At 38.0% G+C, this 12,223-nt stretch overlaps 1 protein-coding gene across 1 annotated transcript; it reads right to left on the reverse strand.

The window, feature by feature from the left end:
* Positions 1-1,023: 1,023 nt before the first annotated feature.
* Positions 1,024-12,197, reverse strand: LOC141433304 (popeye domain-containing protein 3-like). Its single transcript, XM_074095281.1, has 8 exons — positions 11,805-12,197; positions 11,673-11,731; positions 10,724-10,808; positions 10,015-10,196; positions 9,412-9,543; positions 5,057-5,164; positions 2,539-2,836; positions 1,024-1,912 (listed from the first exon to the last, which is right to left on the reverse strand). The coding sequence occupies exons 1-8, from the start codon at positions 11,929-11,931 to the stop codon at positions 1,710-1,712; spliced, it is 1,194 nt and encodes a 397-aa protein (XP_073951382.1). The 5' UTR covers positions 11,932-12,197; the 3' UTR covers positions 1,024-1,709.
* Between the last annotated feature and the right edge of the window lie 26 nt (positions 12,198-12,223).

The following is a 12,223-nucleotide window of genomic DNA, read 5'->3' on the forward strand; positions in this document are numbered from 1 at the left end:
TACACTTACGAGTACCTACCAATTAAGTTGAGGTAGGTAGTTAAGCGAATGAATGATCCAACAAGTTTGATTTGGGCCTTTGATTTTGCATGACCGAAGATTTGTTTCTCCGAATATCATTTTGCATAACCGTATTTCCCAAGGCGCTCTTATTGCATAAATATTATTGCGGAAATCTTATTGTAATTAATAATATGTATAAAAAACTTTGTACTTACCTTACCGTTACCTCATCATTCGCAGTTCGCAGATAGTGAACTTACGTAAAATTTTACCTTAATGTATAAATTCACACTGGTTTTGATTTAATTTTTTCAAAAATTTTATTAAGTATAAATTGTAACATTGTGCATGTAAATGTTACATTCGATGGACTAGCGGAGTCTCTTGACACAGGTATCTTAATACTTAACGGAGGCACCAACCTGTAATCTGCTAAATTGAGTAAGATTCTGAATTAATTATTTTTTATTTATTTTTTTCAAAGTCAGAAAAACGTTCATGACAATTTAATATTTTGCATACAATACAGAGCATGACTTATCGGGGCAGAAGCGATTCGGATAGGTCAGGTTAGAAGACTAAGGCGGCAGCTCCCATCTTAACCTTCGAGTTCACTTTTTTAATAATCCGATAAACCCTCGATAAACCTTTCCAGATAATGAAATCTCAATTAGGCCATAAATCTTCATCACATCGTGATCACATCATAAATCTACAACATGTATTATTTTGGGAAGAGTATTTTAGGTAAACTAATTATAGCAACGATAATATTCGACGGTTATTAGACAAAACAAAAAAGGTAGAACCCATGAAAAGCATAAGGTGGTTATTTGCTTTGAACTTACGTGAGACCATAGATGAATGAAGACTACTTATACCTAATGATGTTCGTGAGGCGACAATTGTATTGTCGGTGCGCTAAAAAACAACCTTTTTTAACATCTATAGGTTCAATTTTTCACTGAGGTTTCTATTTCACGTACCAATTGGAGGAAAGGTAAATAAGAACTAAACGAAGAAATTATTTCATCGTTTATTATTATAAAAGCGTAAGACATAACTACTGCAGCAGAAATCTAAACACCATCCAGCATGTGACGTCCTATGGGAATCTTTATTAGACATTTCCACAAGTAAACTTAACAAGGAAATCGATGTAAACGATTTCTAGGGATCCCAATAGTTCTATCTCTCCTTTTCACAAGAATTCTAATTAAAGGATGTCCAAGTGAGTTAAGGCTACGCTTGAATTCGGCATTTGATGACGACACCAAGAATTTACTGCGCTAAGTTTTGGCGGAGCGCCATTGTAACCCCACGCTACCGGGAAACCCTGCTGTTAAAGAGAAAATTGCAATAAAACAATATTTAGTGATTTGTATCTTGGTTGAGAATGAAACAAGAAAAATATTTTCAATACACACGATATGAAGCATACAACACAACTGTTAACTTGAGGTTATGCTCGATCAAAAGGATAATTGAGAGTTATATCTGCTCAAACATACGTTTATCTATGGATGCGGAATAACGCAAGCTATTATTTTTGCTCGATGTAGATGGATATTTCTGTAGTTTAGACTTTTCAACTTTTGGCAATCCCTACTAAGACTGACATCATCTATGTATTCGCACTTTGGCTACTGGCAAGGCCAAACATTTGTACGACGAAGATTTAGAACTGTGATGTCTAATGTAATGTCTCATTCATCGTCAATCTCAACGGCCTCGCAGCTGTGGTACTTGGACGAGGTGTCGGGACAGCTTTCGACAACTGACAGGTCGTCTGAGGAGGCTGCTGGTGCCTCGTGCTCCGCGAGCGGCATTAACTCTTCGTCGCCGTTGTAGTCCACTGCTGCGTCGCGGACTTCGTGCCGCTCGGGGTGGTCGTTACGGACCCAGCAATCTGTGGGAAGTTTCTTTTTATGCCTGTCGTGAAGGTTTTGTTACACTGTGGGCGTACTGTGGCGTGCGCTTAGTGTGATGGAGTTCGCTACAAATTATAGCGACTACGTAACTTGTCAGATTACGCTAAACGGAGGCCGCACTGCATTTACAACAAAACATGTGTTAAAGTTAAGTACTTACTTATGTATAGAATGATAACTGCTTATTTGAGAATTTATCTGAACATTTTTACTATCTAAAGTCAAGGGCAAAGATATCGACACGGCCAAAGTTGTAAAAATATGTATACACGACCTTAATGTTAAGTCCATAAAGTCGTGTATACATATTTTTGTAACTTTGGCCGTGCCGATATATTTGCCCTTGACTGTACCTACGATTTGCAACTTGCAACATTATGCAAACCACACAGAAAAATGCTTAATGCTAGCACCAATAGATTTTTACGGACCAAAATACTTAGTAGTTACCTTAAAAACTTCGGTATGCCTTACAAAATTCAGAATTGCATTCAAGCTTGCAACTAGGTTTTAACCGAAAATTTCCGCAACGGAAGCTTTATTTTACCAGTGTACTTTCAAAAGCTATGATTTACGGTGCGAACTTACGTAACCATAGACTTACTTGGTCGTTTCTCTGGAGGCACGGGTTGGACCGTGGTTGGAGGCGGCGGCTTGTTCAGGGAACGCAAGCGTCTCGGGCTCCGCGCTAACGCGTGCGATATACTCGGTAGCCTTATGTCTAAATGGGATCCCCTATCCGTGACTATTTTGTTGTTCATTGCGTAAAGTTTGGTCGTAATGTCCCGCGCTATGAGAGTAGTGACGACGCATGCCAAGTACGGCTCTTTCACGAACAAGTACTCCAATGAGACGCGTTGCCAGTACATGTAACGGCATGACGACGCAGCTACGATTGATACCTGCATAAACAATGAAATATTTTATATAATCTACTAAACATTGAAGTTTCTGATTAATATAATTAAAAGCAATCTAGTTTTTGATTGATATCAACAACATCATTCATACTAAATACCTATCGTTTATACTCAGTGGTGTTCTACATTGAGGAATAGGAAAATTGTAATAAGTATACAAGTTTTCAATAAGTCCCTCTATGGTGTTTTAAATCCACTTACCAATTACGAGATTGAGTGGCAACGTGTAGGTATAGATGAGCCGTATAGTACTTAATACAAACAGAATTACAAAAAGTAAAATTAGAAGTAGAATTACAAAGTAAAAGCAACTTAGTTATTACATAATTTACATTACAACTAATACAATGACTCTTTATTGTACACCAGAAATAGTAAGCGATACAGAAAACAGGTACACAAAGAGAAAATTACATTTCAGCAAAGCAATTAAAGAATTAATTCTATCAAGTGTTAAGTTGTCGATATTTAACCCAGTTTCTTGCATTTATAGCCACTTTGGCTGTTATTCGACCGTATCAGACAACAATTAGGTCAGCGGAATGGGGTAGGTGATGCCAAAGAGCGCAGTGACTTACGGCAAAGTAAACCGATCGTGAAATGAGAAATGGATGCCTAAACACGCCCACCAACAATCTAGTCATTTAGGAAATAAAACATCTCTTCCTCCAACCTTCCTATGCCTGAATGAAAACAAGCAATTTATGCAAAGTAAAGTAAAGGAAACAATGTACAAAGGAATATTTTTTGACCTTGTAAGAATTTTCATTTGCAGTTTGGTTTAAGTATGAATTGCTCTGAATCATAGTCGTTGTTTTATGATTTACTAATTATTATTTAGTAGGTAATCCATCAGTATCATGTCATCGTCGAGCGCATACAGTGCAATTCTGCGTTTTAATATTTGTTCTAATCACGCGCGTGCCGCGACTTCACGGGACATCTGGGGGCTCAAAATACATCGAAGATCGATCACGCCAAATTCGTTATTGACAGAGCAAATATTTTCTATCTACCGGCAAATGGCTCGACCTTTACGCAGGCCACAAACCCCTTTCCGTAGCATTTGTTAATATAGGTCAAAGGCTTTCCGGAACAGGATTCCCCTCACCCTGAATAATGAACTCATCAGTCTGCCGTCCAAGCGTGTTAGTTAGCCCCATTGCCTTACTTAACAACGGGATACTACGACGCCTTAACAAGCGCACTCTACTTGCATCAACATATCGAAAACGGATGGAACACATCAAAAAGAAACCCAAAGAATTCAGGTAGGTACCAAACTTGAAATATCTTCAATTCGTGTATCCAGGTCAGATGTTAAGTATTGTAGCCACAGAATTGGGGATGAGGTAGCTCGTAACATCTCTACTTTAAAATGCTGTCATCTCCACGTTCGTTACTTGCTGTAGTACTAGCCTGAATTTTTTAAGATAGGTCGTACCTAATACTTTCATCTAGCTAGAGTTTCGAGTGTTTATGAAAATAAGGTTTTGGTTAAGTATATTAAGATATAGCTGAACTCTAAAACAACTGAAAATAATTATTATAGGTAATTTATTAATTAGCTCTGAGGTAATTTTGCAAAAGTAGGACTTCACAATGACTTTTATTTATTATTTTATTTTTATTTATTTTTTATTCGACTGGATGGCAAACGAGCAAGTTGGTCTCCTGATGGTAAGAGATCACCACCGCCCATAAACATCTGCAATACCCCTGGGTATTGCAGATGCGTTGCCAACCTAGAGGCCTAAGATGGGATACCTCAAGTGCCAGTAATTTCACCGGCTGTCTTACTCTCCACGCCGAAACACAACAGTGCAAGCACTGCTGCTTCACGGCAGGATTAGCGAGCAAGATGGTGGTAGCAATCCGGGCGGACCTTGCACAAGGTCCTACCACCTGCAAACTTAATTGCAAGAACGAAAATTTTATTATGTTGTTTTAGATAGACTCTAAGATAAATAAATTATTAAAATGATGTTTCTCGCTTCTTGTCTCATTCTTTTATAGATATTATGTGGCCATTACATAAGCAAAGCACGTCATTTGTTTTAGTAATTTATGCATGTTATGTACCTACGTAATCATAATAATATGATATGAATAACACAACGCTTATCATTATGTTAACTTTATGCTTCATAAAGACGGCTATAATATCCTATATTAATTGCATCATTAAAATATATACTTTACCTTAAATTTCTCGTCTATAGTAGCCCGACTAGATTCGAACTCTGGTGAATCAAGAAATTCGCACGGCAGTATAGGATGCAGGAACTGATGGCCACTCATCACATTTACCTGCAGTGCGCACAAAGTTATAATAGGTATAATTAATGTAATTATGTAGTGTACAATAAATATATAATATATCTTGAACAGTTCAGAGAAATATAGTGCCATCGACATCTATGTAAGTTTAAGGTAAGTACATAGATGTCAATGTATAGTGCAGTCGAGGAAACTGAAACGCGTTCCAAGGTGGGACCAGTAGGACCTTGTCATAATCGATTTCACAATGATTTCTTTGGGAGATAGACATATGGAATTTTAATATAACATAACAAAGATTCCACCCTGGTACATTAGCAAAATTTTCACGAGTTATTTTTATCGCCGGTGAACGATCTCTCCGAGTAGCCAGTGAAAACAGAAAGAAGAAAGGGATGGATTTAAGCAGGTGATAATATTGGCCTACTAATCTGTTTAAAATACGATAGTCGACATTTCGATGAACAATTTGTAACTCAATATGACTTTTTAGAACCAAATGGCATAAATCAGATTCGAAAGGCATTTTGAAGGCATTCGAAAAAGTGTAGGTAAATAAAATAAATGCTCTATCTTAGTGGTGGCCGGTGAGATTATTGTCGAACGATGACAGTACCATGATTGATATCTTGATTTGGATTTGGATTGCCTGGTGACAGCCAGACAGAGGGGTTTTAGTAAATAGGGTCCCGTTTTCACCTTTTTTGGGTAAGTACGGAACCCTAAAAATGTGGTTGGAGTGCCTTTGAAACCTTCATAGCTGACTGTCCAGAGAAGGGTTATTTCGGAAATTTTACCCGTGTAGCCGGGGTGGGGCGCTAGTATTTTATAATGATGAAGTGAACAAACAAACAAGTTTTCTATGAACGAAAACTGCACTTTTTCGCATAGTATCGCATCTATAACACCAGGATAAAGGTAAATATATTATACTTAGCCACGCGAAGCGTTGTAAATTTCATGGCAAAAAGTATGACTACGTATCTACTATTAATTTCAGATGCTGGCAAACCTCTTGAGCATTTTGCAATGGTAAAGTACTTACTTATAAGTAGATTTCACTATTATGGCGTTTACCACGCTATGCAAGGTATTAACTAAGTGGGCCTAATTTCAAAATTCTTTTTTAATTCTAAACAACATTCTTCCGAGGTGGTCCCATTGACACCAAGTCAGGATCTTATGATGGGATCTTAGAGAAATCGAGAGCAACCCTCGAATTTTTAAAGCACACCTATAGCGATTTTGGCATTTTTAACATCAAGTCAAGTATTTACATTCAGAAAGTATCATTTGGTGAACTGGATCCTGATGAAGAGGACCGTAGGTACCGGTACTCTTTTATAAAATGATATGATATTAGTTTCATAATTAGTTTAGAGACTTGTCTTAGTTATAGTTGACTGCTGTGAATCTGGCACTCTAAATAATACGATTGACGTTTTAAATCTAATTAACTGCTTCTTTGCGCTGACTTGCCAACTAATAACCTTTAAGCACCAGGGTGCTTAAACCCTCACGACCCAGGGGGTTTAATGTCAAGTGAAATATAGGTAGTGCCAATAACTATGCTGTGTTTGAGCAATGGAATCGTTGTGTGATGCACTTTCGCTACAAATCACTAAAAAGTATGTTTTTTTTTTAACAAAAATGTAACCGACTTCAAAAACCTTGAAATTAATTTTCTACTAGTTTAAAGTCGGTGCCTCAGCACGAGCCAGCAGGAATGATTGAAGCCCAATAGGTATAGTATGTAAGTGAGGTAGACGACTATAGTTCCACAAAGGCATATTATGTCCTTCCCAGGGTGTCAAACTATTTCCATACTAAATTTGATTCCAGTCGGTTGAGTAAGTACCTACTTGAGTGAAAGCTAACAAACAACCTCATATTCCAATTTATAATATTAGTTAGAATTGGGATTGTCGGCGTCAATTGTCAGTTCAAGATCATGCCTAATGGCACCGAATTGGAAAATTGAAGTCCGCATTCATATCCGCGGATACCCATACATTTTCAAAGATCCGACTCATCACTTAAAACTAACCAAAGCGCGTGTTCGTGGAATCACTTTGTTAGATAGATACCCGAACTTCGAAGTCAAACTAACGTTAAATAAATCTGGTAGCACTTAACGTTTCTGAAGAAGTTGCCCGCAACTCAATCGTCTACTTTCGTTTATATTTTGTCACAAGTTTTAGATGGGTAGAGTTTAACAGAATTTTGATGTTAGGTACATATATAAAAGTGATGCAAAAATCGAATTCTAAGATTTTCCAAACGAAAAGTATTTCAGTTGGGTTAGGCGGAATTAGAACCCGCGTCTAATCCATTTACCTGCACCATTAGCATCCCCAATCAACCCACTGGAATAACTTGACCGCATGCTAAAATGTCTTTATGAGATCTAGACACATTTTTGTACTGTAAAGATTTTTATTTCCAGAACAATACAGGTCCAACTATAAAAAAGGTATATTAGGTACAATAAAATTAAATAAGCTAAAACTATAATAAATCTAAAAATGGACCCTGCGGCATGGTACCAAAGATGCTGACAATTTTTCATTTTTGTACTTTAAGATAATTTTGAAAGACAAAGTAAAAGTAAAATTTCATAACCTAAGTATTTTGCAAAAAACTCTAGGTACCATTTCAGCAAAACAAACCCTCAAGAACTGTGCCTCTAGGCGATATCAAGTCAAAATGGGCAAGGGCTGTGGCAAGGGTGACCCAGCAGCGCCATACATAACTAAGGGTGGTAGTAATTTACTTACGTGTGTTATTAAGACTTTGGGCAAAATTCTGCAAAATATGAAAGTAAGACCAAAGTCGTTGCGTCTATTCCAAGTTAATTTACGACATATTTCAGTGTTTTGATGTAAGTACTTAGGTACTTACAAAATGTTATAAAATAGTATTAAAGTGATAAAAGAAGGGAAAGTGTCGCGTGCTAGGCACGTTTTCATCGTTAAAGGCTCGGCCGCATATCGCGATAGGTATTTTGCGAACATTGGTACGTGGACGGATATAAATTGTTTAAATTTTTCTCACTGCGTAGCACTTTACCAAATAGAAACTTCGTTTTTCAGCTTCGTATGCATTAATATTGCCCGTGGAGAATACCGCTGGCCCGTGGATAATTTGTGTTTCAGAATGAAAGAATGAACTGCAGCTAGGAATCATAACTCTTAAGGTGCGGCCTCATGTAGCCGCTCGACGCTCGTTTCCAGCGTCAAATCTGGTCACGTGACATATAGCGACAAAGCTGAGAATGTTGAGCTTTATCGCTGAAAAAAACCTCTTCAATTTCGGAAAAAACGTGCGGTGAAAAATTATATTTATACATATATTATATGCTATATAACTACAAGAAATACGCTATATCTACCTTATAAAACTTTAGACTGTCTGTAGTCGTGCGTGTTTTATGGCTGGCAACCTCATATTTAAATCAACACGCTGTGGCTACTAAAAGTCTCATCTCAGTTGGTAAGTAAGTGCCTTGGACATAAAACGTTTCAAACACTCTTAGGGTATTGAATCAATAAATAAGGATTCCAATAATGAAACGTCTGGTTTTCACTGCCGAAATAAAAAACACGAGGACGAGTGAAATAGTTAATTTACCCTTGCACGAGTACCTACAAACAAAATGTGCGGCGCCACTGGAAACATTTGTTTGAAGAAAGGAAGTTACAAACGTGTAGCGGCAGGCATCTACCTAATGGTATCTACTTCTGACCCCTTAAGAAAAACTACAAGAAACTTCAAACGTGGAAATTCATATTGCGAAAATGGTATTGGGGAATATATTTAGTGAAATTAAAGCGTTCTACATGTTAAATGTATGTATTATGTCTACGAATACCATAGGCGTATATATGGGGGGGGGGTCGGATGGTCCGTACCCACCGCAGTATGGTCGTGCCCACCCCAGGATATTGGGCTACTGATTCGAAATTCTATAATACTGATATCTTCACACAAAAATCCAGGCCAGCCCCCCCCCCCTCCACCCCCTGGAATATAACCCTACGCCAATGACGAAAAACTGGAATTGATTGCGAATAGTTTTACAAAGATATTCAACTTAACTGTGCCATTTAAAGCATGCCATTTTGGCAAAATAGGTATCTCGTTGGTAGGACAAGATCCTTTGAACCGGTAGGTGGTAGGTGGGTAGTCTCGTAGACTTTGAAAGTCAGAAAACACATTTAAAAACAAACGAAGTAGTCAAGTTTTTACAGAAGCTGATAAAAGCAATGTTAATTTACCTTTCCAGAAAGCAGGAGGCCGAGTCTGTCAGTTTTGGTGAGATTCTGCATGGCATAAGCTTCACCGGCGTGGAGTGACATTACGTGAGCGAAATCGGGAGACACCATGCGCTTAAACTGCAGTCTTGTCACCTATGTGTTAAGTAATAAAAAATAAATAAATAACACGGGACAATTCACACCAATTGACCTAGTCCCAAAGTAAGCTTAGCAAGGCTTGTGTTATGGGTACTAAGCAACGGATAAATATAATTACATAGATATAGATACATACTACTTAAATACATATTAAACACCCAAGACCCGAGAACAAACATTCGTATTTTTCATACAAATATCTGCCCCGACACGGGAATCGAACCCGGGACCTCAGCCTTCGTAGTCAGGTTCTCTAATCATCTGGTCGTCTAAATAGTGTCATCTTATTAGCAAGTCCTAGCAAAGTTTAATCACCATGTAGTCACATAGTCATCATGGTAAGGTATGAAGTACCTTCACTTTTAAATTAATTACGATGCGCTACGTTAACGACACATTATAATTCAGATCATAAGAAAACTATGCTGACTTTGTACTCGTAAGACATCTAAACAATTTACCTACCTTAAATGGCTCGAACAGCGTATGATAAATCTCTTCAAGCTCAGGATCGAACTTGACTGGTCTCATTTCATACACCAGGTATACAACTTGCGCGAGGTTCAGGAATACAAAGCCAAAGTTCCATGAAAATGCGTCAGGGGAGCATATGACATGCCATGCCCAGATTGAATAGAGCATGAAGCCTAAAATACGTCGAAAATTATTAGAAGGAGGAGGAAATTCTGACTGAGCAGACAGACACTATTAGTATGAATATTTTGTACAATTTCAGTCTTTTAGATAGAACCATAGGTGCAGGTTTTGCAGGACCTTGTGCAAGGCCCGCCCGGATTGCTACCACCATATTGCTCGCTAATCCTGCCGTGAAACAGCAGTGCTTGCACTGTTGTGTTTCGGCGTGGAGAGTAAGACAGCCGGTGAAATTACTGGCACTTGAGTTATCCTATCTTAGGCCTCTAGGTTGGCAATGCATCCCCCTGGTGTTACAGGTGTCTATGGGTGGTGGTAATCTCTTACCATCTGGAGACCCACTTGCTCGTTTGCCATCTAGTCGAATAAAAAAAACAAATAGAACGGACTGTCTTTAATGTTAATTTAGGGCTCGGCCTTCTAGTTAGTTACCTATAGGAACATTTATTACTCAAATATACTACCGGTACCTCGTCGTTTTATAATAAACTAGTGACACTAGTGTGTTGAATGCACTAACCGAAAATGAGGATCGTGTGCATCCAAAGTTGCCCTCTTTTTGTGCTCGGAGCGCAGTATGATGCTACGAACAGCATGTTGGAAAGCTACATTAATAAAAAAACAGTAACATTACTGAAAAGTAAACTGGTTTTTGGTTTAGGAAAAAAAAGCTCGACCCTCGAGTTTAGGAACTTTGATTTATTTTAAATTTTCGCGATTCATCCAGCTAACTACTTGCCTGCTAAGTACTTGAGTATTTTACTACGTGATAAAGTCCTGATAGTTGCATTGCAGTTTTGAATTTTACTCAAAAAATATACTTATGATCATCATCATCCTCCCAGCCTATATACGTCCCACGGCTGGGCACAGGCCTCCTCTCGGAATGAGAGGGAAAAAATATGATATTTCACAATTTTCACTATAATAGTTAGGTAGTGTACAATGCGGGCTATCGTTTTTTGTCTTACTAGATGGCGCCACTATTGCGTGAGGTTTTTAAGTGTCGCTTTCAAAGTTTGTTGTCAAGGGCGTGAAAAAAAGTTTAGATTTAAATCATATATAATCATCATAAAACCTTAAATCCGTACTATAAAAATATCGAGCAACCACAGTCTTGCGTAGTCCTGTTTTGTTCGGAAAAAAGGGAGGACAAAAGTATTCGAAAGACAAAACTGTCTGAAAACACAGGCATTCATTGACCCTTATCGCATAATTACCATAAGTAATTAATTTCAGGTAATGCAAAATATTCACAAAATTATTCCAATTAGAAATAAACCCGCGTAGCTCACCCAAAAACTATGAGATTTGACATTTCGGAGACCTCACGCTACACTAGCGCCTCTAGAGGCGAATTCATACGCGATAGCCCTCATTAGGTATTTTAGGTAAGCATATTTTTTTAGTAGCTCTATCACATATTTACTTCGTAAGCACAAAAAAAATATGTTCTTAAACCTACTTACCTGAAAAAGCGGATGTTGTGGAAGCCTCCAAAGTGGACACCAAGGCCAGTACCATGGGCCTATAAAACATAAAAAAAAATTTTTAACCTAATTGTGACAAAACTACAACGCAAAGGCAACTAACGTACGTACCCGTAGGCATTGTATAATTTACCGATCCAAAGTCATGAAATGTTCCATTATCACCGGGCCATGTAAAATTATATTCGCCAATTTCTAAAAATTCAGCTCTACCACCAGCCAATCCTCTCTTCGACATTTCGAATTATTTTGCTTGTGCTAATGTATTCGCATTTTCGCAAAGATCGTTGTGGCTTTTTCTTGTTTCGCGTGCCCTATATGACTTCGCGCCATAACAAATCAATAACATCCGCCTGTCGCATGTTTGACGCACAGAAAATAGTTCCGGCGAGTGACACATTGCTCACTTAGCTTGTCTTCAACTCGCACACTATAGCATCGCATAGGTATTTTGCACAATGATTTTTAATTGTATTGTTTTTCAGAAGGCCGCCTTACATAATTTCCATCTACGTTGAATTATGAAACTT

Source organism: Choristoneura fumiferana, chromosome 12 (assembly GCF_025370935.1).
Source record: "Choristoneura fumiferana chromosome 12, NRCan_CFum_1, whole genome shotgun sequence".
Lineage (NCBI taxonomy): Eukaryota > Metazoa > Arthropoda > Insecta > Lepidoptera > Tortricidae > Choristoneura > Choristoneura fumiferana.